General features: G+C 45.2%; 3 protein-coding genes across 3 annotated transcripts in view; 1 reads left to right on the top strand and 2 right to left on the bottom strand.

The window, feature by feature from the left end:
* znf236 (zinc finger protein 236) overlaps positions 1-2,488 on the top strand; it is a gene marked incomplete at both ends in the record, with an annotated part of 60,998 nt that extends 58,510 nt beyond the window's left edge. Inside the window, one exon of the mRNA XM_084444627.1 lies at positions 2,358-2,488. Within this exon, the coding sequence (XP_084300753.1) occupies positions 2,358-2,488 (131 nt within the window). The remainder of the gene's footprint in view (positions 1-2,357) is intronic.
* A 2,958-nt stretch (positions 2,489-5,446) lies between these two features.
* LOC311314399 (myelin basic protein-like) lies at positions 5,447-20,694 on the bottom strand (the record flags this gene model as incomplete). Its single annotated transcript, XM_084444742.1, has 6 exons — positions 5,447-7,200; positions 9,996-10,079; positions 11,150-11,179; positions 12,017-12,043; positions 12,129-12,233; positions 20,605-20,694. The coding sequence occupies 6 exons, from the start codon at positions 20,692-20,694 to the stop codon at positions 7,165-7,167; spliced, it is 372 nt and encodes a 123-aa protein (XP_084300868.1). The 3' UTR covers positions 5,447-7,164.
* LOC311314398 (myelin basic protein-like) overlaps positions 17,068-26,080 on the bottom strand; it is a 55,840-nt gene continuing 46,827 nt past the window's right edge. The window contains exon 4 of the mRNA XM_084444741.1: positions 17,068-21,129. Coding sequence (XP_084300867.1) covers positions 20,831-21,129 — 299 coding nt within the window. The 3' untranslated portion in view covers positions 17,068-20,830. The remainder of the gene's footprint in view (positions 21,130-26,080) is intronic.

Raw genomic sequence — 26,080 nt, forward strand, 5'->3', positions numbered from 1 at the left:
AGGGTTGTTTTGGCCTGGAGGCAAAGTCATGGGCGCTGATCTAGCAACATGAACTCACTCTGTCCATAAACCCGAGCTGCCTGTGACGTTGATGCAGCCACCCTGTTGTACAAGGGCATGAGTAGAGGTCGGGGATAGGAGAGTGAGCGTGCATTAGAAACAGATTCTGTTCTTCTATTCTGAGCCTGAAGCTTTGATCCGATGACACACTACTTCAGAGACACACTCACCTACCCACACAAACAGACCCACATGCAGATAGACGCTTGGGGGCCAGTGATGGAATAATTCCATGGGAGACTGGCAATAACTTTAAATTCGTCACGTAGTGGAGCAGATACTGTAGCAGAAAAAAATGCAAATGATGATCACAAGCATGAAATTTGGCTTGGTTGTTCTCCAGGGCTTCTTGATCAAATCTGCCGGATTCGCCATTTGAAAATCCAAGATGGCAGCCAAGTTGTTGTTTTTTTCATAGGAATCTGTGTAGTTGGATGATTTTAGTGATCTTGGTGTCGTTTTGTATGTTTTAAAACATGCTTGAATATTTGTTTTACTAGTTTAACACTGGTATAATTGTAGTGATATAAAATGACAGTAGGCCTAATGGAAAATGTATGGATATAATTATTGATCTCATCTGATTGTCTCTTCAGTTGTAATTCCACATAAAACAACTGTCTGTGAGTGTAAATTGCTGAAAGCCTGGCTGAGTGTTCAAAGCTGTGCTAACTCTTGGCCATGGTGAACCATTACAAACTTTACGCTATTATGGAACTGATAAACAAACACAAAACACAGTGATCAGAACATGTACTCATCAGTTTTAAAACGACAAGTGCAACATGAACACGAACAGTCCCATGAGTCTCTGCGCTTCCGCCAGCACATAACTAACGTGGCTCCGCCCCCGGGTGGTACATAGCCCCCACTAGCCCCCCTCGGTCCTGTTAGGTACGACCAACAACGCTGTCCATATCTACAGTCCCTTGTCCCAGCATAGACAATAACCCATAATTAAGTCTTATCGGCCTAGTCGGCAACGAAAAGCACATCTCAAGGTGTCACAGAGACATTTCAAAGGTACTCACAGTTGCATGAGGGTATCAGGAACATGGGCAGGAGGTTTTGAAAGCTTGGTGGTGCTAATAAACATTTTCAATATTAATCATATAATAAAATCAGCAAAATTTAATCCAACTGGCTCATTCAGATTGACCAACTCCACACATTTCTATGAAAAAATACTTTGAGAGGCCAATTTAGCAGCTATCTTGAAAAATGGCCACCATCTTGGATTTTCAAATGGCCAATCAGGCAGATTTCATCAGAAACCTCTGGAGAACAAACACCAAATTTACTGCTTGTATCTTAATTTGCACAGTTCCTCTCAAATATTGACGTTATCCACTCTGTTAATGGTAAAGTTTAAATTTTAAAGGTGACCTATTATGCTCCTTTTCAAGTTAATAGGCCTCTGGGGTAAAAAATAATTTTATACCCCTCTGTTTCAGCCCTGTTCTGGACACTACGTTTCCGTTTCTAGTTTTAATGCAAATGAGCTGCTGCTCCCCAGCCCCACTCTCAACTGCCTCCAGAAGTTCAAACAAGGCAAATGCAGTAGGACGTTTCTGAATGGCTAGTTAAACAGATAGTGTGGTATTTTGGACATCGCTCAAGTATTGAGCTCATTAAGCACATTGAGTCTGTGCTTGTCGCATGAAATGTGCTATATCAAATAAACTTGACTTGACTTGACTTGAGCTAAATCAGCATTTTCGTCTAGCACAACTTTCTTTACAATGGAAGTGGATGAGGCATAGGAAAACGTGAAAATGTTTAACATTTTCTGAGACAGGAAGCTCATGGTTTAATCTTACTTGGTCTCAGTATGCTGTCCTGTTAAATGTAGGCTATTTGTAAACCGAATGTTGAAACAGTTACATTTGAAACGGTTATTTCACTGACCGCATTACCACTGTAAACTTGTCAGTGAAAACACATTTTTAGACATTTTTTTTCACATTCTGATGGCAGAAGCTCCTGGAGGCAAATCTGAATGGCTGAAATCACGTTGAAATCACGTTTTCAGAATTTGGCTGTACACAAAAAATGATTAGGTTGTCTTGTTTCAAAGTTTGTGTGCTAGTACTGTAGACCCATCAGAATTCAGAAATCATAATGTGTGTACACAAGAGCTGAAGAGGCGAGTTAATCATAATAGGTCAAATATTAAATAAAGTTAAAGGGTTAAATAAATAATATTCTCTCTCTTGCTCGCTAACTCTCATTTTCTCTCTCTCTCTCTCTGTCTCCTGTAGCCCCTGCTCAGATCCAGGAAGTCACATTGGAGCCAGAGGAAGTGGAGGAGGTAGAGGAGGCACAGGCGCAGGTGGAGGTGACAGTCACCCCTGAGCTGGACCTGGAGGAGGTTGTCCAGGAGTCCTCAGGAGACTGGCAATGTGGCATCCCCAATGTCTTCCCCTAGGAGACCCTCGAGTGGCCTGCACGTGACCAACGATGACCACTTAACGGCTAAGCCATTGTTTGCCTATGGAGAGAGCATCTTATAACTTTTTACCCCTCTCTATAACCTAGGATCTCCCACTCTAACTCCTCTTATAAGTTAGGACTCCCCTCTCTAACTTAGAATCCCTCCTATAACCTAGGACCCCCCTCTCTAACTCCTCTTATAAGTTAGGACTCCCCTCTCTAACTTAGAACCCCACTATAACCTAGGACCCCCCTCTCTAACTCCTCTTATAAGTTAGGACTCCCCTCTCTAACTTAGAACCCCACTATAACCTAGGACCCCCCACTCTAATTTAGAACCTCTCTATAACCTTGGAACTCCCTCTCTAACCTAGAACCCCCTTATAACCTAGGATTCCCCTCTCTAACTTGGAACTCCTCTTCAGTTAGAAGCCCCCTATAACCTAGGACCCGCCACTCTATCCTGAACACACCTACCCAGCCTAGCCACACCCCCTTCCCTCCTGGAAGCCCAGAAACTATTACAAACAAATTGCACTTTTCTGAACTAGTTGTCCTTCCCAGGTATATGGAGGTGAAGTTGTCACATCGAGAACAGACATAAATATTAGACAAACCTTTATATTCTAATTTCTCTATCTCTGTAGCAGACATTGATCAAATACAGTGCATTGATTAGACTAAATGCAGGAAAGTATTTGAGGTGTGTTTGATTTATCTCAGGCTTAAAAGTTAGGGACTGTTTCATTGGTTTCTATGCACTGGATAAACTAAATTAAGCTCACCCAATCAGCAAGGCAGAGCCGTGAGTGTAACCAAGTTGGATTGGTTCAACTCACTCCTCAGTATAGATGCCGCCCACTTGCTCCATGGAATCGCTAGCTTTTCGGTGGCGTAACTGGTTAAATCGTTTATTAGAGGTGGTCACGTGTTCAAAAGTCAGAGGACCCGAGATCGAACCCAGTGTGGGCAAGTGAGGGTGAAGCCATACTGACAAGCCACGCAGTGACACGTGACATGAGGAGCATCAAAGGCACCTCAAATGTGATGTATGCATTTGAGCCAGGTCTGGCCATGCTCATCCATGCCACCACACTCAGCTGTAGAGCAGGCAAACACAAAACACAGCACTTTTGTGCAGTTTACTAAGAAAATTATTTTCCTTTTTTTTTTTATTACATATTTTTGCATATTTATATTGCACGGTTTTGTAAAGGCAAGCTAAAGTGACATGTATTTTGGAATGTTTTCAGTTTTATCAAATGTTTAATTGTAAAAAGAATCCAAATGTTTTTGCCATATAATATAAAATAGAAGGTGGCCTTGAATGGTGTGAATAAGTGCTATGAGGATCTTACACTCAAAATGTGCTACATAGACAGGAACAGTTTTGTCCCTATGGGAGAACCCTCATCTTATTAGTATAATGCTTTCAGTTTGAACCTTGCCATGGTTCCACTTGGAACCATCAAGAGGGGTTCAGAGGGTTCTTCCACAGGGACGACCTAATAACCTTCCTACTGTATGAGTGTATTCCGGATCCTTCTCCTGTCCATTTAAATCCCTTTGATGCAGACAAGAATATGTGAGACCACTATAGGTGTGAGACCACTAGCATCTGTAAGAGCTTCAGCAGCACTCTCTAGAACATGAGTGGACATCGACAAAACTCATGCATAGCCATTTTGTACAATGTTTTATTTTGTAAATAGTGTATGATAGATTGCATATTTTTTTGCTCTACCCGTTCTCTTGATCAAGTTGTCAGTGTACAGACCTTAAGCTGTTGAGTTTTTTGGGGCAGGAATATATTTTGTAATGTTTTGCAATGTTTAATAAAACCCAATTCCCTTTTCTATAAATGATATAGCTTTTCTAGTATTTAATTTCAGACCCACACAGAACATGAATTATTGAAATCCAATTGAATGAGTTCCATTCATATTTAATAAGTGAAGGTGGATTCCAGACTGCCCTCTCTCCCAGCCCCCTCCTGGCCAAAGCTGAGGCTGACACATTCCTCAGGCAATTATATTAAATAAAACTAGTTACCCAAGCAACTCTGAGTGAGCGCTGGTATTCCCAGGGAGACGTGGATGGCTGGCTTTAATAACCATGGGGGGGTGGGGGAGTCAGAACACTGGGTTTATTTCAGAAACATTCATGGTTGTGGTGACTGAAAAAGTGAGTTTATATGCTGCAGTGGTGCAGTTTTTACCTGAGTGTTGATCAAGAAGTAAGTATACTCTGTGTATGCATCGGAACATACAGTATGTGGTTCTTCCCTGTACACCTCCACTACACTATTGGACATAGTCCAGCTAACCTCCACTACACTATTGGACATAGTCCAGCTAATCTCCACTACACTATTGGACATAGTCCAGCTAACCTCCACTACACTACTGGACATAGTCCAGCTAATCTCCACTACACTACTGGACATAGTCCAGCTAACCTCCACTACACTACTGGACATAGTCCAGCTAATCTCCACTACACTATTGGACATAGTCCAGCTAACCTCCACTACACTACTGGACATAGTCCAGCTAATCTCCACTACACTATTGGACATAGTCCAGCTAATCTCCACTACACTACTGGACATAGTCCAGCTAATCTCCACTACACTATTGGACATAGTCCAGCTAACCTCCACTACACTATTGGACATAGTCCAGCTAACCTCCACTACACTACTGGACATAGTCCAGCTAACCTCCACTACACTACTGGACATCCAGCTAGCTACCAGGCTGGTCAACAATGTTACTGTGTGGGTGCTACTGTGTGCAAAATCCATCACATAGGAAAGGACAACACACTCAGGCAGGTTTTATGATTTTTAATTGATTTATTTGTTTTTTTTATTTCAAGTTAAGTGGCTGGTCATACATATATCTATCTATTACAGGTATAACAATGAGGGTCTCGAGTTTAATTTACATTCATTCACAGGACCCATATGAAAATACACACGCACACACGTAATACAAATGCACAAGCACACACATACATACTCAGACACATGTACACACATTTAGGCTGTGGGAGGGAAGGGAGAGGCAGAGAATGCTACAGATTACACACGTCTGTTTGACAGAACAGGAAGTCTTTATAAACGAGTAATTGACACTACGGTGGTAGTAAGCTATTTGTCAATCATCACCTCATCAGAGAACACTCAACCACTGCCTCCTAAAACACTTTCCTTTCATCTTTTCTGGTACATAAAAGCTTATTTTTTTACATGTTTAGTTACATTTTCGAGCACCATCGTGAAAGTGTTTGTGTTTTAAAGGTAGGTAGTACTTTATTGATCCCCTAAGGTGAAATAAAATCCACACAAGTCACAGAGAAAACACAGCACATTGTTTTTGGCATTTAGAAAAATGGCATTGCTGCAGCTAGCTGTTTTGTGTTTGTTTGTTTGTTTGTGCCGTGTTTCCAAGCTGGAGACAGTTAAGACAAGTCGGACAAGGCATCTACGGTACACTGCGCTACCGGGGAGGGTCTGAGTCCGGCTTCTTGCTGAGAGTGCCCACAGGGGTGGCAGCGCCGGCAAGAGCTGAGATTCAGAGCTGTCAACGCATGAACACGGGGGTCAATACAGTGCACGTCAGAAGAATAGGGTTAAGTCTTTGGCAGGGACAATCCCACAGCCATCCATAGCATTAGTGTCTTTCCTTTACTCCTTCATCCTAATGGACAGGAAAACATTTTTTTTAATCAATGTTAGAAACGCTAACATTATCCAGTGATTATTACAGTTCAGTGGATACTATTGCATAGACGTTAAGAATATTAACACTTTTTTTTGCAACAGGCTCACAGCCAATAGGAGACCCAGATGTAACATGTGGAGAGACAGCACATTCAAGACCAGACACCATAGAGCAATAGGGTGTGGGGGGGGGTGAACAAAGTCAAACCCATTTTTACACATGAGCGGATGAGTTAGTCCATCAATAAACCATGTTTGGACGTGTTGATAGAGGGACCTGCGTGGGTGGAGCTAGGCTAGGGGCTGAAGAATGAGAGACAGTAGAGACGAGACAGAAAACCTTTCTTCTCTGAGCCAGAGCTGAACCCGGCCTCTCCGGGCCTACTAACCAAGCTCTTGGTCGGGTCAGTGGACCAGCTGAGGCCCTATCCATCCCTGCACCAGGTCCAGTTCAGTCAGCCAGCCAGATTAGACTACTCTTCATAGACACAGACAGGGGGGCGCAGACTAGACAGGTACAGAGTGCTGAGACGGGTAGCTGGATAGCTAAGACAGAGCGAGAGAGCTCAGACAGGTACAGCGATCTACGACAGGTAGCTAACACAGAGGTGGGTCCCTCTAGGCTGTGAGTGTGAGTTGACGACTGCAGCTACAGTTCACATGAGGGAGGAAGAGGAGGAGGAGGAAGGCTACGTGGGAGACTCCGCGAGACAAGGCAATGCTGGGGGTGGGGGGCAGATCAGATTGTGTCGCTATCTACCAGCCAATGAGGGACCGAGGCACTGGGGTTAATGTCTGCGTTAGAGAGTTAGAGTAGCAGGGAGAGTGGTGTGAGCCGAGAGAAATCAACGTTTCCTCTTTGTTTTTTATTTTTCCCCCCCGCTAATAGTCTCTCGGTCTTCCATCTGCCCAGGCGCGGTTGAAGTGGGGTGTAGAGAGGGACCTCAGCGTTTGGCTGGAGAAGCACTCCGACTTCCTCCCTGGAACAGGAACAGGAAACACATCACACATCAGGAAGTAGCCTCAGACCTTGTCATGGTTTGTTACCTAAATCGCTGTTTAGCGCCATCACATTGTCACTAGTTTAGCTGATCAGAAACGGGCGCAACGTGGAGATCTGTAAGCACAGACATGCCGATGGCTACTGTGGGCCGTAGCTTTTCACATCCGTCATTAATATGTGGACTAAACTCTGATTTAGCACAGACACCAATAATCATCTAAAGGCCAAGGCCATTATGGTGGAATGGTGAAATGCTGAGGGATTGTCTAACTATTCCATCTGAGGATTATGAATAGTAATATTGTTCATATTCAAAGCATAATGGACAATGGGTTCTGAAGTTACACAGCAATCAAAATCAAACTGCAGCTGCCTGGGAAGTCCAGTTTAAACTCCAGACCAAGCAGTTGCTGGGCAGCAATCATGGCTTAACTGAAACCTGCGAATGAGAAGATAAACCTGGATTTAAACTCTAAACCAGTAGTGTCATCACCTCCAGATGGTTTCGCATGATCTTAGTGATGAATCTTAGTCTTGAATTTAAATTGAATTTAATTACTGCAATTCACCAATGATGCGCACAGGAAGGAACCCATCAGTGTGTTTTGTCATAGGCTGTTTTGGTCTGCAGCCTATTTTGTTCTGTGGCCTGTATTCTGAACTATATTCAAGTCAAGTCAACGCGCCCTCGAGATAATTAGGTAATTGGCAATTTCCTTTTTCAATGTCTCCAAAGAAATGTCTCCATTGTGAATGGAGACACCAGAAATCTCCATATTCAAGTTTGCCTCTTGGCTAAGGCTGCTGATGTGCTTCTCTGATGTTTACCATAATCTTATTCAAAGAATAGATATGAATTATGCATTTGTTTTGTTTTGATTAGAGAGAGTAACTAGGAGGAGGATTTGAATGGAATGAGCTTATACAAATGAGACAAAGCTTTAGGGAGAATGGTTGGACTAAAGATAATCCATATCGTACAAAGCCTTTAAATCTCAGCACACAAAGGAAACAGCCCCGGCACTGATTCTTCCTTACAGCTGAACTCATTATCTGTCAGAGAGGGAAACTAATTAGATTTGTAGAACTTGAAATAAAGAAAACAAATAAAATCAGAAAGAGCGTATTGGAAATGGAAAAAGCTTCTCTCCAGATGAGATAAGCTTCTGCTGCCTGCCTCCGTTTGGACAGAGACATGGGATTTTATTTAGAGGGAACAGAAATGAAAGAGGCTCTGGGTCTAACTTGACATTAATTAGCTCTGTGAGAGACCTTTGATACTCTTTGCAATAACAATATTTCATGCCCTCCTCACTTATCACCATCATTGTTATGCTTCATCATATAGAGGTGTGGCATAGATACAACATAGGTACACATAGTGTCTTGTTACAGCTAATGCCTTTCTCAACGCCACCCTCTCTCTCTCTCTCTCTCTCTCTCTCTCTCTCTTTCATATGAATAAAATGACTGTATAGACCCTTCTGTTTTTGAGTCAGCCAGGCTGAATGGTTCATTAAAGCTCCGCAGACAGACTTCCAGAGCGTGTCTCAAAGATTAGACTGCACCAATCATCGAGCCCCGCCTTTTGAGTAAAAAAAAAAAAAAAAAAAAAACATTAAAAAAAATCCAATATTTAAACAAGGTGCCTGCCACGGTGCATGACTGGAGTTCTTGCCTGAAATTAAAAGTCAACAGGAGATGTGAGTGGGTGGGCTGGGGAGGAGGTTCAAATGAATTCATAGACTGAGAGAGAGAGAGAGAGAGAGAGAGAGAGTGAGAGAGAGAGAGTGAGAGAGTGGAGGGAGGGGGGGCAAGAAGGAGAGGGAGAAAGAAGAAGAGAGTAAAGGGGTAGCTAAAGTAGAAACTTTTGGGGGGTATCATCAGTGGCAGCAGAAGAGCTTGTCAGGAAGACAGACAGCTGGATTAAGAGGGCAAACAGCTACATGAGCAGCAGCTAAACCTCTGAGCCAGACAGAGTGAATATGGGATGTTCAAATGGGTTCTTTCAAAGCTAGGAGCTAACAGGGCTTATATAAATCTGTGTGTGTGTGTGTGTGTGTGTGTGTGTGTGTGTGTGTGTGTGTGTGTGTGTGTGTGTGTGTGTGAGTGAGAGAGAGAGCGAGATAGAAAGTAAGTGTCCTCCCCCTTGTAAAAGGTAAAATTAAACAGTTTAACAGGACATTGTGTCCAGGTTGAACCTGACCTCACCCCAGTACTAGCAGAAGCCATACATTATAGCAGCGGCCTGTGTGGTAGATTATAGTTATCACTGCGTCGCAGCAGTTAGCAGAGCCCAGCCATTAGATGGAACCTAGTGATGAAAAACATGTTGTTTGCAGCTGATGTCATTTCTTTAATCGCTCTGCAAAGCAGCACAGGTGCAGCAACACTTCCTGTGAGTAAGAAGCGGTCCTGATAATAGTCCATTACAATGCTATCTCTGGCTGTAGAATGCCTGCGGTATGGACTGTTCTTGTGGTGTTATCTCGCTGAAGGTTGAATAATTTCTCTGGAGGTGTGAAAGGATGATAAGCCTGACTCATAGCAGGAACCCATAGTAAGTTAAGCATGTATCATTTATAACTTAGCGGTTACTCACTGAGCTGTGGTATCATCACTGGGGTGGAAAAGAGAGAGAGAGACATAAGGAAAAGAGAGGACATGGGTAGAGGGAAGGATTCCGTCTGTTTGTCTATGGTTGAAGAATAGGTGTTTGTAAAAAGGTTAATAAAATATGAGAGCATTGGTTTAGAGGTTTGTGGGTTTTACCATTTTGAAGATCTTGGACAGGGTTCCCTGGCCGTCAGTAGGGCTGGCCTTTTTAGCCTTGGCAGACTGTGACTTCTGAGACCCCTGCAGTAGAGAGAGAGAGAGAGAGGGGGGGGGGAGAGGGAGAAGGGAGGGAGAGGGTGGTAGAGAAAAGAAAGAACAGGGAGAGGTAGAGAGAGGGGTAAGTGAACTGACACTGTCCTGGACAGACTAATGCGAAGTTGCCACTACCAGCTGACCCAGAGTCAGTGCTCAGTTTCTCTCCCTTGTGATGAAGGCTCAGAGTGTGAGGAGGCTAATCTGACCCCAGAGCAGGGCAGAGGCTCACCCTCCGTCCAGAGAGTGTTGGGTACAAACCAAATCCCCGCCTCAGCGGACACGAGGAGTGGGATGTGGAACCTTAACGTCATATTAAAGGGCTCAACATTCTCTGATACCATAGATGTGACGGCACATTAATTTAAATCTCATCACTTCGAGCAGCTTGCAGTCATGAGGGGATTAAGATGAGGAACTGTTGAGATAAAAATGAGATTCAACATTCACGAGGGGGGGTTACACGGAGAGAGGGAGGCGGGGAGGGACTTGTGTGTGATTTAAAGATTTATTACCTTTGAGAAGATCTTAAAGGAATACTAACTCTATGATCCCTCTCTTTCACACACACATACTCTTTTCGGTATTAGTAAATGACACCCAATACACACACAAGGAGCGAGGGAGGAGGAGGAGCCGGGATGAAGATGACTGTTCACAAACACACAGTGACTCAATGAAATAAAGAGCTAGATGATGATCTAGCCAAAAACACCATGGAGGAAGACTTGATGGAGAGAGACTGATGGAGAGCTAAAGCCTTGGATTGGTGACAGTATTTTCTAAAAATGGCTTTGGCAATGGTTTTACACTTCACAGTTTGTAGTTTACAGTTTGCAGTTTACATGTATTATCCAGACACAGGCATCATGCCCCTGAAGTATATTAGGGTTCGGGTTAGGGGATTAAATTGAAGTATTTTGGGGGGCAGTCTTTAAATCAATCTGTGTTTCCAATTTGCCTCTTATATAGTATGCGATGACTAGTTAGGGATAGAGCGCCCCCTAGAGTCTGGGCACGCATGACGCCTCTGTCTGAAGCAGTTCTGAAACACCTACCAGGCCTAGTTTGGCTTGGAGTCCCCTCCACTGGTCATGTGAGAGACAGACAGACAGACAAACAGACGGACAGACAAACAGGCAGGCAGACAAACAGACAGAGAGGCAGACAGACAGACAGACCGACAGACAGACAGAAAGACAAACAGAAAGACAGACACACAGACAGACAGACCAACAGACAGACAGACCAACAGACAGACAGACAGACAGACAGACAGAAAGACAAACAGAAAGACAGACACACAGACAGACAGACAGACAGACCAACAGACAGACAGACAGACAGAGACAAGACAGAGTGGCAGAAAGAGAGGCAAACAGCCAGACACGCAGAGAGGCAAACAGACAAGGAAGGAGTGAGTGGGGGTGAGTGTTGGGAAGAGAAGGGAGACAGCTAAACAGTGGTCTTACTCAGAGCAAAGGCAGGGCGGCAGGGAGGGACAGGGAGAGGAAGTCCAGATCCGGGGCGGAGGAGGAGGAGGAGGAGGAGGAGGAGGAGGAGAAGGAGGAGGAGGAGGAGGAGGAGGAGAGGAAAGCAGAGGAAAGCAGAGGAGACACAAGTAGAAGACAGGAGAGGCGAGAAGAGGAGGAGAGGAGGAAAGGAGCGTAGAGGACAGCTCAGTGGAGTGGAGAAGAGAGGAATGGAGAGGTTGAGAAGAGAGGAGAGGAAAGGGTAGAGTTGGAGGAGAAGAGAGGAGAGGTGGAGGACAGAGGAGAGGGGCATTTACACAGGAAAGAGCACAGGTTCAGTGACATAAGGCACAGGCCAACATACAGCACTGTACAACTGAGAGAGACATCACATGCCATCTGATAATGGAAGTATAAGCACCCCGAGGCCAGGTGATGGGAAACGGGACTCACCCTAGACTTGGGAGGGGCGGGGGACACCTGAGGAGAAAGAGTCAGGGAAAGGTGACGTTTGGATACAACACTACACGGGAGGTTGCACAGCAGAGGAAATCAAGTGGCTCACCATGGTTCTGAAGAAGGTCACCACTGCGTTCTCCTCTCCGCGCTTACGAGGGGAGGCTGCTGCGGGCCTGGCGGGGGAGGAGGACAGGGCACCACGGAAAGACCCCTGCAGAGAGGAGGAGAGGAGTGGAGAGGCGGAGGAGAGGTAGAGGAAGAAGGAGAGGAGAGGTGGAGGGAAGGTAAAGAGGGCAGAGGAGAGGAGAGGAAGGCAGATGGGAGGAAGAAAGATACAGAGGAAAAGAGGAAGAGAGAGAGGGAGGGAGGGAGGGGTGGTGGAGGGGAGGGGAGGGGTAACATGTTAGGAAGTCACAGCAGACTGACACCCAGAGATGGGATCGTGTGGCCACAGGAAAGTGCCCGCAGGGGCACACACAGCCGTTTCCATGGGAACCAGCTGGGGGCAAATTGCCTAGCAGCAAGGGGGCTGACTCTCTCTCTCTCTCTCCTTCCATCCCTCCCTCTCCTCCTCCCTCCCCCCATCTCTCCCCTCCCTCCCTCTCCTCTTCCATCCCTCTCTCCCTCTCTCTCCTCTACTGCCCTCCCTTCCACCCTCCTTCATGGAGCTCCAGTGGTCTCAGAGTGATAAGCCCTCAGGACCCCTCATTAGCAGCAGTCTCACGACTGAAGCAGACCATGATAACGCCAGACTAAAACTCATTAAAAATCCCCCTTGAGCGGAGTGATTAGCAGCCCAGGAAGGGGTGAGCAGACTCCACAATAGAAACAAATATAGAATTCAAGAATTCAAGCACAATTGTTATTGTTTAGGGATTATCTATACACGGCTAGGTTAAAAGCCTTATATATAGTCTAGTATAATATATACTATAAATGAATTATATGCTGCACAAGTGAAGTGCAGATCGACATAATGCACATCTGGTTGCAGATCGAATTAACAGACCTTTAGAAGGAGGCTTGATACTGATAAACACAGTTACAGTACAGGTAGGTTGGTAGATATTTTATTAATCCCCGAGGGAAAATTGCACTGTTACCACCTCCTCCTCCTCCTCCTCCTCTCTCTCTCTATTTTGCTCTCACATGTACAGTACTTACACCCCCTCTACACTAGAGGCTTGATGAAAATCTGGGATCCTTCAATTATTCCTCTGCTTGATAATGACCCTGATTATGAGAGCTGTTATTTTGTGTGTTTACTTGTGAGTCTTCTGGGAGCACACACCAGCATGTCACATGTCCAACATAGACCTCCCTTGAGCTCAGTGAAACACATCTTGAAAACTCCACACACACACACACACACACACACACACACACACACACACACACACACACACACACAAACACAGTGACCTGAGGCGTGTCTCTTCCAGGGTCAACCGTTTCCTGCAGTGCTGAATGAGTCTGGTCTCCCAGGGCAACTGTCAGCCAGGAGAAAGATGTTGTGAATCTCTCTGATGTCCACCAGAGTGAGTCATCACTCGGACAGCCCAAGGCTTCAGCCCCGGACTTAACATTTCATAGTCTCTCACAGGAGCGGGTCTCCACTGGAATGCAGAGCAGGTGATAACTCCATGGGAAAAATGTGATCTGACCAGCATTTGAAGTGCTCCATCTGTGGTGGTTGCTTGGCTGAGCTGCAAACAGGCTGAGCTGAAGCAGGTGAGCAGAATATCCCGGTCATTGATGTTGTTGTTGTTGTTGTTGTTGTTGTTGCTGCTGCTGCTGCTGCTCTGCTCGCATGTGTGTCTGTGTGAAAGTGTGACCTGGCTGTGCTCCAGTCTCAGTCCTCTGTGACCAACATGGAGACAGAACTGATTGTCCACAGACCAACACTTATCTGCTTCATATAGAGAGACGGAGAGATGGAGGAGAGATGAAGGAGAGATGAAGGAGAGATGGAAGAGAGATGGAGGAGAGATGAAGGAGAGAAGGAAGAGAGATGGAGGAGAGATGGAAGAGAGATGGAAGAGAGATGGAGGAGAGATGGAGAAGAGATGGAGGAGAGATGGAGAAGAGATGGAGGAGAGATGGGGGGAGATGGAGAAGAGATGGGGAAATGAAGGAGAGATGGAGGAGAGATGGGGAAATGAAGGAGAGATGGAGGAGAGATGGGGAAGATGAAGGAGAGATGGGGAAATGAAGGAGAGATGGAAGAGAGATGGAGGAGAGATGGGGAAGATGAAGGAGAGATGGAGAAGAGATGGGGGGAGATGGAGGAGAGATGGGAGGAGATAGATGGTGGATACTGTATGACACATACAACGTCAGGCCTTGCCTCACTAAAGTCCTGTAGGGGGCGCTGTGTGAGAGGCTAGGGCCAGAGTCTCTGACGCTGACTTTGTGCAAATGCAAGATTGGACTCACAAGGTCAGTATCCCTGCACATTCTAAGATAAGATTAAATAAGAATAAATAATGTATACGGAATACAATTCTTGAAAGTATTTCAAGGCATTTGAGTTGTGTTTGATTTATTGGTCTATAGGTTCCATGTGATTTATGTTCCACCTCTGTACTGTTGGTTTTATGTGAACTAAATCTAGTCCACCTAAGAGATTTGAGCATTTGCTATACATTTGATAAATGTAGATCCAGATCTGCCGATGGTCCAGCCTGTTCCTCCTATGTGTGTGTGTGTGTGTGTGTGTGTGTGTGTGTGTGTGTGTGTAAGGAGAGCAGGGAAGCCTAGTGTGTGTGTGTGTGTGTGTGTGTGTGTGTGTGTGTGTGTGTGTGTGCATGCATGTGTGTGAGTGTGTGAGAGAGAGCGAGAGAGTGTGTGTGTGTGTGTGTGTGTGTGTGTGTGTGTGTGTGTGTGTGTGGAGCAGGGCTGGGACCAGGGCAGCAGTTTCTGTAGTAAAACAGAAGGTCAGCAGATACAGAGTGATCACCCCTGGTTGAACGGCTCCTCCCAGAGGGGCTGATTATCCCAGCCAGCCTCAGAGGTGACCGGCCAATCATTAAAAATGCATCCCAGTCAACAGTTCATTCTGATATAGAGAATACAGGCTCACATAGAGGGTCACCACCACCCTAGAGAGACAGGAGGGACGGGAACACACTCACTAACTCATTCACACACACGCACACACAAACCCTCGCACACACGCGCGTGCGCACACACACACACACACACACACACACACACACACACACTCATAAGGGAGCTAGTGGAAGGGGAAGAAAGACTGGATAATATATATATTATTGTTAGTCGCTTTGGATAAAAGCGTCTGCTAAATGACTAATGTAATGTATACTCAAGCACTGTGGAAACACTCATCTATAAATGTATTCATGAGAATGCATACCAATGTTGTTCATGTTTCAGTCCATTATATTGGCCAGGTAAGTCATAATAAAGGATGCTGAACGTTGAATTCAGTGGTGAAAAGCTCTGGGGGAACAAACCACAGGATAACATTTCCTTGGGGCCGTTTAGTGATTCACTTCAGAGGAACATCCACATCAAAGTAGGAAAAGAGCAAGGTTCACTGAAAACAAACAACATTCAGTCCAAAACAGCTCAATAAATGATCTGCTGCCTACACGGCTCAATGCACTCAAAAAGCTGAAGGTCAAAACGAATCTCTTAAGACTCATATCAACAAATGATAGATCCAACTTTGTGACTCAGCTTTAAAAGAGCAGACCTTTTCCTTAAATGCATGGGAACATTTGGATATAAAATGAGTACTGTGTGTAAAAATGCAAAGTGTAGGTCATTTTCATATTCATTAAACTAGCTTTAACCTCAAGTTTTACTGAGTGTAGATCAGGAGGTAAAGCGGACGGCTGGGGATCCAAGGTCCCTGGTTTGATCCCAACTTAAGGAGTGTGCCGAAGTGTCCTTGAGCAAGACATTGAACCCCAAAATCGCACACGTGCGGCACGGTGGCACAGCGCCTCACAGCAAGAAAGCCTCTGGGCCTTTCTGTGTGGAGTTTGCATGTTCTCCCCGTGTTCGCAAGGGTTTCCTCCCAAAAGAACCCAATATGAAAAACATGCAGAATAACAGATACAGTACTCTACAGTCTACCCCTGGAGGAGGACAGCTGGGATGGGTTAAATGCACCAGTCAATTTACACCTGTGACACAAAAACATAGCATGTGTGTGTTGTGTGCCATGTCACCCTCTCACCTGTATGTAATGTGTCACTGTGTGGCCTAGTAAATACCCCCCCTCTCGGGTCCTGTAATTATTATTATTATTATTATTATTATTATTATATCAATGTTTTGAATATCATCCAAATATTTTTTGTCAGTTTCCAAAACAAATTAAAATACATATACAGACAGATTTGCATTCCAAAATCCAGTAGGAATACTAAACTAATTCAAAAGAGCACACTAAACTAACGAGACCAGGGTGTGACCAGGCCATCACCGTAGCGTTGTTTATCATATGTAATGCTTCTCATACCAGTGAGGACCTAGACAATTAACCTAAAATTAACATATAAAATAAGTCCACACGACTGTGTTGTAGGGTAGTGATAAGACCAAAGATCTTCTTTCAAGTTCTAGAAGATTGGCGATTTGATCAATAAACCACGTCTGATACGACAGCCCTGTTCCAAAGGGAGCTCTTAAACGTCCGTCTACTGGAACTGCTAGTTCACCATCGGCACCAACAAGATCCAGACAGGGGATGAGGCCTAAGATCAAATTCTACATGCCTTTAAGCGACTTACTGTATGGTACTTAAACTGAGATAAGCGGTTACTCTTTTAGCATCGCCTATCATGCCGAAACTGCACTGTACTTTGTTTTCATTCTTCCATGTGCTTCCATGTGTTTCCATGTGTATCAGGGCTGTATCCACTACATGGAAGTACTGCATAAGGTACTTGTGTTTGGACTGAAAGTGGCGTTTTCACTGCTGTAGGTCCTGAGAGATGATGTCACATAGATGGTTAGCATCTTTCAAGTGACGGAAAAGTGAACATAACCAATAATGAAGCTGTCTGGGAGAACGTCTGGGTAGCATAGGCCTACATTACTGTACCATTATGTAACAAGGCAAGTTCACTGAGAACATACAGTATTCATAAACAGCCTCAGGGTGGGGGGACACACATACTGTACATACCAGGGAAGAATACACAGGTAGAGGACACACACACACACAGACACACACACACACACACACACACACACACACAGCACCCAAACACACACACAGGACAGCATAATGCTGCTGCATTGCCACTCAGCTAGAGCAGTGCACTTCCCAGTTGTTAGTGGAGGAGTTTAAGGATTGGCAGAGGATCAGACACAGATAAGAGACAAGATAACATAATTCGAGCCACAATAAGACAGAAAGCTGAGGTTATTTGTTAAAGAGTTTAATCAAGCCATAATCTAAACGCTTGGCGACCAGGATCAGATTAGGAAGAGGTCATTGGTCATTTACAATTCACAGGAAGTACACACGAATACAAGCATCGGTTGGATATCTCAAAGCGGTACAAAAGGGATCAAGAAATAGGATCCGCCCTGGGTCGCTGCAGCTCTTAGAAAAAAAAAAAAGGTTCTACCTTCAATCATAATGAGTTCTTTGGCTGCCCTTGGGAACCTTTGATTCCAGGTTGAACCTCTTCATTAAAACCATTCTACCAGGAACCAAAGGAGTGATCTTAAGATTCAACATTCTTTATTTTTACATCCATTATACAAGTATAAGAGAGTAACATTTCTCAGAGGATTCTCCCACAGGGACAAGCAAATAACCCTTTCGGAACCTTTTTTTCCCCCCTATGAGCACACACACATTTCCTGACGGGGTAAAAGACACAGAGTGAACCTGAGGTGTGCTAAATCCAGCAGGAGAGAGGCACTCACCTCCGACAAGCCTCAGACCAACATACTGGAGTGGAGTGCAGTATTAACTGAACCTCATTTATTTTTTGGGTTCTGCATCATCAGCGGAGGTGCTAATAAAGCCTGTGTTATCTTGATGATAATGCTTGATGATAACTCACATTATAACACAATATTTTTGGTATTTCCTGTCCTGTTTTAAAATATGTGGGTAAGTAGCTACAGTAGTAGTGCACACGAACACTCTGTTATCCTCTTTGTCACTAATATCACTAACCTTCCTTATCAGGGATTATTTGGAATTCAGAGAGCCACCAGGGGCAGGCAGATGGCCATTTAGATTAATTTCCTGAGATTTAACATTATTCATATTTTTTGGTGATGCCATGTTCATAAATGTGACATTGTTGCAGTTGTCCATGGTCGTATGTCTACTGTAACCAGGGAGAATGAGATGAGAAACATACGGTGTTAACCCAGACAGGACTTATACTGTATAGACACTGTCAGGACAATTAAAAAGGTTTAATGGTCGTGATTATTTCCATTCTAGCCTGTCACTTATGTTAAAGCCTTTCCAGATTAATTGTGACCCACTAAAACAGGCTTCATCAAGTCTTATAACAAACAATACAGTTTTACACAGTGTTCCACATGGCACGTTTCCAACACTTTCTCTGATCATGGCCAGTAATACTGAAGATGGATATCTAGAAAGAAAATATGTGTGAGAGTCTCAGACTTCAAACTGTTTAACGTTGTATAATAGGCTAGCTCCATCAAAAGCTTGAGTAAAAATATACATCTCTTATTTTCACGTGTTTAACGGTTCATCTGCTTTAGACAACAGAGGTGGGGCACACGTGTCTATGCTTGAGATATTAAACCAGTCATCTGAAGGCATAACCTTGGTTAAAACATAAATATCTTTTTATACCATACTGTATTGTACCTTACAAATTCCTACTATAGAACACATCTTGTTTTCTGAAGAAAGAGATCATGAAGAATGAGAAACTTATACTGCAGCAAAATGGTCCACTTTAAATGTTGTTCTTTCAATTCAGGCAACTGAAATTTTCACTTGGCAGGTGTGAATTTAAGAAGAATATATCTATGAAGATACACCTCCAAAAACCAGACGCAGAGCAGAAAAGGCCCAGGCAAAAAAAAAAAAAAACGTAAAATAACAGAAAACATTACTGTAAACTAGCAACATGAACATGTTTTTCCATCATAATGCGGTTATGTTGGAATAAGGCTTGCAACAATGCCTATTTTTGATACGGTACATAAATCAATCCTACAAGACCGTCTTTTAAAAACAATAAACTCTAAAAACTCTGAGCCAGAGGGTGATCGATCTCTGTCACTGTGCGTTCACCCACAGAGCTCGAGAGCAGGAAAAGGAAGTAAAGAACAGCTCAGTCGAGTTCACTAACCGGACCTCTGACATCTGCTCTGTTGAAATGGAACTCTTATTTACTGGCTCTGCTGCATTTCAACAGTTGACCAGTGTTGCAGAACCAGGGCTCAGAACCAGGACTCAGAACCAGGGCTCAGAACCAGGACTCAGAACCAGGACTCAGAACCAGGACTCAGAACCAGGACTCTGGGACTGGCTCAGGGTTGTATGCAGTGGATTAGCATATTGCAGAGACACAAACAAGGCAATGTAGGCTCCATCGCTGGAGCGTCTCCATGCCACAACGGCAACCCAAATACAGTATCACATTTGCTTAAAGGGTGTAGTCTACACATGCAGTATACAGGGTCGGATCAATGTGTTTTCCTGTATTATGTACAATTTAGGCCAATTAAGAGAGAGACGGGAGAGCGAGAGAGAGAGAGAGAGAGACAGACAGAAACACACTCACACTCTAACTCCACACCCCATTTAGATCCACAGTTTCAGAAGGGCTAACAACTCAATAGAAAATATATCACCATATATGATCAATCTCTTAGTCTCTTATCAACATTACTGATTAATCTCTTCCCAAAGTACACACTGGCATTCTGAAGAGTCTTCCAAATTATGACACCATTACATCTAAATAAGGATATAAGCACTGATGCCTCATGCACTCGCTGTGAAGTCATTCCTCTTTCTAGAAGTACTGTACCTGATACACAGCTTGCAACAAACTCATTAACTTAACATACAGGTACTGTTTAACCTAAACGCGTACTGTATGTATTTACTGTTGATGAATGAAAGCAAACAGTGACATCCGAGAAGAAAACGTCACCAATGCAACCATTCACTTGTACCAAGGTAAGAAACGTAATGTACCACAGATCTTTTGACAAAGTACCTTATTAAAAATAACAATTCCAAAGACTCTGAATCACAGCCTCTTCTGGCTCCACTACACACACCTCCAGCCACACCCACACCAGTTATCCAGTGTCTATTATATGCAACCTTTATGTAATTATACAAATAAACACATTTAGAACAATTTCATAAACAACATCAAATGTATGGAAACTGAAACAAACTCCATTCTGTCAAATTGTTTCATCATCGCAAAATCGCAATCATAATTTTGGAAGGTGTTCTGTAATTGCATTATGTGCTGTGGTAACTGAAGCAGAATATATTAGTCCCATCATTGCAGCGTGAACTGTGGTAACTGAAGCAGTGTATATTAGTCCTGTCAGTCTCCTCTCTCTGTCCTCACCTTGCTCTTCCTCTTCTTGTCTCCTCCAAAGAGGTTCCCAATCTGATCCAGGAGTCCAGGAGCCTTCTTCTTGCTGCCAGCTGATGCCATGGTGGGAGAGGTGCTAGTTTGGGTCGGGTAGCGCTAGTATGTTGGTCGGATACAGGGCTCTGTCTCTCGAGGGAGAGCGTAGAGTGTGAAGGGGAGAAGAGAGAGAGAGAGAGAGAGAAGGAGAGAAGGAGTGACTCTAGTCTAGGTCCTGTTCGGGGCTCTCTGATCCACACTCTGACCCGGCTCCGCTGTGCTCGTGGATGGTCTGCAGCTCATCTGATTCGGAGGGCCGGTCTTTGAAGGTGTTGTCCTCGCGTCCCGGGGCATCTCGGGAGAAGAGGCGGACCAGGTGGGGGCGGGGCGTCGCGGCGTCAGGGTCAGCTGTGCTGGCGTCGGTCCAGACCTCGCTGGGCCCCTCTACGCCCGGGGAGTCGGTCGCCGCCGCCGTCTCCGAGGCACAGCCATTGTTCTGGTTGACATCTGCCTCGGCCAGGCCTGCGCACAAACAACAAGGGTTATCTATGGAGCAGAACAAGCATGGGGGCATCAACAAGCAGCACCAGGACAATGGAGCTTTTTGACCAGGCCCAGCCCTGGGCTTGCTACTGCCTCTGGGTGGGTGGACGTGCCCTCCAGTAGACCCCTCCGTACAGCGGAGCAGAAGCCAGTTGTCAGACGATATCGCTAAAGGTAAAGGTTGCTACAGGTTGTTAACAAGGTACACTGGAACTCCACACACCATTTCACAGTGTGCGTCAATCTCGACTGAAGATTATAATACGTATTCAACTGTACAGGCGTGATATCATGACATCACCATGCACAGCAAGCGACCGCGCATTCATTCCGAAGAACCCGTTACTAGCTCTCTCTAGATTTAGAAACACTGCAATACTTCTAAATACGCACACTGTGTAACAATGACACTGACTAGTTAGCATTGTGCTGCAGTACACCCAATCCTCAAGTCACATCTCATTTCCATTTTATTTTGCCCCCAGCAGCGTGAACTCGTAACAGATATATGGTCTTTTACTGGAGCTGCGCAGACTAACTCTCCAAGGCACAGGGCCTGCGGCACAGGGCCTGCGGCACAGGGCCTGCGGCACAGGCCTCGGTGGAGAACAATCCTCTCTCTGTCCCAGCCTGCCTGAAGGAGCCCTGCGGAGGAACACCAGCCAATCTGCATGGCGATACTGCAGGAACACTGGCCCGTTGTCAGCCCCTGCATAGTTATTTCTGAGGAACAATGTAGCCAGTGTCACTAAAATAACTCCTATAAGTATGGATTTTCAGCCCCATGCACGCTGACACTTATCTGATGCGGGTCCAGTGAGCGGCTAGGCCCGGAGCCCTGCCGGGGATCTGGCTACTGTACGGCCGGACACCAGCTGGACACCCGACACTACGGACCACTACACCGTGATTCTAGAGGCAAGGGTTGTGAGGACAATTTGATGTTGAACAAGAGGGACCCTCTCCATTTGGGATCCCTTTATCAGACACACTGGGGCTGATAGGAGAAATGATGATGTAAGACGTGGAGAATGAGAGAGAGAGAGAGAGACTGGTTAGCCTGCTGGTGTGGAAGATAGGAGCAGTACAAGCCATCAGTCCTCCTCATAGACCACACTTCACTGGGAACCCTGGGTGAACAGATCCCAAATCAAACCAGCCAGTGCTGAATTGAGCAGATCCCTAACTTTGACTGAGTCTGACCAAGGTTAAGCCCTGTGGTCGATCCTTAGTGCCATTTGAATAAGCAAAAGGAGAGTTGATTACCACAAGTCTTTGTTCAAAGTTTATGACCCCTCAACAACTGAACAGTTAACCACCGTCTAACCAGTTGGGTGGGGGTTCAGCTATGAAACTCAGTTCAAAGAAGTTGGTAACACCTCTCTCTCAGCATGAGACTGTGGGAGGATCCTGCATCATGATGAGATGGGTGTGGAGGAGAACTGGGTTTTGATCCTTATCTACCAACATAGTCTTGTCCTTTGTCTCTTCAAACTGTTCAATGATTGGTTAAGAGATATGTAAATACTATGCTTGCATTTAGCTAAATTGATGTTTCGGGTGTATCTAAGTTCCTGTATAAAAATACAGTGTTCTGTAATCCAAACTCCGTTAGGGAACTGTTCACAGACTTGCCTGATAAACCTTCCTCCATTGCAGTGGTAAATTAAACTAGGTCTTATGCAACTCAAAAACAAGGTGACTTTTTTCTTTGTTTCTTAATATTTACAAGACAGCCGAAAACCAACCCGCCAGTCAGACAGACAGAATCGTCCTCCTAACGCTCCGCCGCTACCAAGTGAGAATCATTTCCGAATGCTGCCTAACGTCTGAATCCTTCAAAGCCTAATATGCTGTCTGCCAATCCGATGTGCCGTTCTTCAGCGTGACTGTGCATGTCTGAGGATGGTCTCGTGGGCATCATCCATGAGCCATCCGTTCTACAGCATAACCTCAGAACATCGGTCTCCCCATCAGCAGATGACAGTAAGGACCCCCTCTATATTCCACTGGCACCCCCTCCCTCTGCGACTGAAATGTGCAGAAAAAAAGTTTTCTTTCCCCTCTCTCTTTTACAGTGCTCGTCCTTAAAACTTCACCATCAACATAAAGAAAATGTTATCAGTACAGCGTTGTTTATGGAGGTAACGCCTTTATAAACACATTTCCAACCTTGGTTGGACAATAAGGTTGTATCTTATCTTATCTTAAAGGAGTAACAAGGTGGTTGGTCACACTTTCTAGGTTGTTGTGCTATATGCTGCACAAGAGGGCATTGAAGAAAGACAATGAAAGTATTAAATATGTCTGTTCTTTAGTTTTGGAGACGTAGGTGTGCTAAATTTATCATCCTATTTTCAACTGGTTGAGAATGTTCTCCTTGTAGTGAGTCACATGAGTCACAACCCATGGATAACTTGTGACCCATGGCAAGACACTGCACATAATTTGACTAATGTTAGAGTCACTTAAATCAGACTGCCTTTTAAGGACTATTAGACCACTTAGGTTATATTCACTACTTTGCTTTCATAAGGGGATGTTATTGATAATGTTAGCTAGCTGGTTTGCTTTCATAAGGACATTATTTTAACTAGTTAGCTGCAGTAGCTCTGTACCCGTGTGTCCAGTTCAGGTGCGTGAGACCCAGCCCCCTTCCCCTCGCACCCTTATGAGCGCAGCGCTCGCAAACCTACCCTAGTCTGGGGATGCGTCGTGTAGTGAATTAGTGACACAGGTGTGTCATGTAGTACAAAAGTGGGCATGTTGTGTAGTTTGCGAGGTCACCAGCGAGGATCCAGATAGACCCTTCTCGAAAATTCAGTCTCCCAAGATAAGCGCGTATCTAGGGGGTAGCTATGGCAACAAACAACGTGTGGAAAGTGGCGGCATCATAGCTAACAGACAGTTCTCATTACCAGGCCCAGACAGATTGGGTGAGCTTTTATAGTGGGAAATGTAGGCTTAGAATATACGTTTTAAAATGTATTTATGTAAATGACCGAATGCATATTTGTTTTGTTGTAGCCTAAAGACAACTGACAAGTGTCAAATTCAGCCACCTTGTTACTCCTAAACTGCACTTCATGCAAAGGACCCAGCCAGCTAATACAGAGGTTCCAGTTGGTACCAGCCATTACAGTTTTCTGTGAAGTTTGAACTTCAGAAATCCTGTTAAGCTGTAATGGGTTTGAGGAAGATGACATTTCATTTTCCTGGGAGCTTTAAAGTACATTTTGCTGTGACCCGTCATGGATTGCATCAGAAAGATATTACATGCAAGAGAAAACTCAAAAAATGAAAATTCAGTTCACGTAACCTTTGAAAATGTATCAAAACTTCTAATACACAAGGAGACAAGGGAACAGAGAGAGAGAGAAGGAGACAAGGGAACAGAGAGAGAGAGAGAGAGAAAGATTTAAAGCGAGACATGTCCTTGTGTGATCCTCATCACATTTAGGATGCCAGGCTGGACTCAGCAGATGCCACGGTGCAGATATTAGATATATCATAACACTACGACATGTACAGTAAACAACATTCAGGGTAATTACCCAACACGCTGATGCATAACGCGGGTGGGGGGGGGGGGGGGGGGGGGGGGGAGGAGGACGAGGGAAGGAGGAGGGATGGATGGATAGAGAGGAGGATGAGGGGAGGAGAGGGAGGGATGGATGAGGTGAGGAAGGAAGGAAGGAAGGAAGGAAGAAAGGAAGGAAGGAAGGAAGGAGCTAGAAAGGGGCTTCACCAATGCTGAGGTTATGTACTGTAGTAATCTCTCCCTCTGCCTAATTTCCTGCCCCCCTCATGAATACTGTATTATCCATCATTTGCTGAGATGAGAGCTCCTTCTAATGAGCTTCTCCAGCAGGTCCTTCTGGAGCTGAGGCTGGGGATGAGAGCACATTGAGTCAACTGATAGCACTGCTGGACTACTGGGATTGGTTTAAAGAAATACAGCATCGCCCCTCTCATCACCAAATGGTAATGAGTCCAGCCAGACCTTTCCCCAGCGTTCGCACAGCGTCAACAAAGTGCGGAGATAGATCTGGCTATGCGAGACTAGTCTATAGCACTGATAGCACTACTGGACAGCCAGGTCTAGGTTAGCACTGATAACACTACTGTACCAGGATTAGCCTATCACCGATAACACTACTGTACCAGGATTAGCCTATCACCGATAACACTACTGTACCAGGATTAGCCTATCACCGATAACACTACTGTACCAGGATTAGCATAGCACCGTTAACACTACTGTACCAGGATTAGCATAGCACCGTTAACGCTGCTGGACTACCAGGCCTAGCAGTACTGGAATACTAGGCCTAGTCTAGCACTGCTGTCCCTCCCTCTCCTTTATCCCCCTTTTCTCTGTCCCTCTTCCCTCCCAATCCTCTCTCCTCTCTCCCTCTCCTCTCTCGTTCCTCTCCTCTGTCTTTCTCTCCTCTGCCCCTCTCTCTCCTGTGTCCCTCTCTATTCTCTCCTCTCTCCTCTCCGGTTCCTCTCATCTGTCTTTCTCTCCTCTGCCCCTCTCTCTCCTGTGTCCCTCTCTATTCTCTCCTGTGTCCCTCTCTATTCTCTCTTGTGTCCCTCTCTCCTGTCCTCTGTCCTCTCTCCTCTGTCGGCCCAGCCCAGGCCCGTCGGTGTACAGATGAGCAGTGTGTGGAACAACAAGGAGGGTCCGGTGTGGGCCTGAGGCACGGGAGGCATGCCTCTGTAACGGTCCCCCAGGCATGTGGCCCCGGTCCAGGCCTCCCACCCAGGAGGCCCGCCCCCCCCCCACCACAGCATTCAGCAGGGCCATGCAGCTCCCACAGACCCAGGCAGACAGACCCTCTCTGTCCCGTCGGGCCCCCCGGCATGCCGGCTTATCAACCTTCCGGAAGATTCCTCGGCAGAGGACACAGGGTCTCGGGTGAGATGC

The sequence above is a fragment of the Borostomias antarcticus genome (genome assembly GCF_949987555.1).
Source record: "Borostomias antarcticus genome assembly, chromosome: 10".
Lineage (NCBI taxonomy): Eukaryota > Metazoa > Chordata > Actinopteri > Stomiiformes > Stomiidae > Borostomias > Borostomias antarcticus.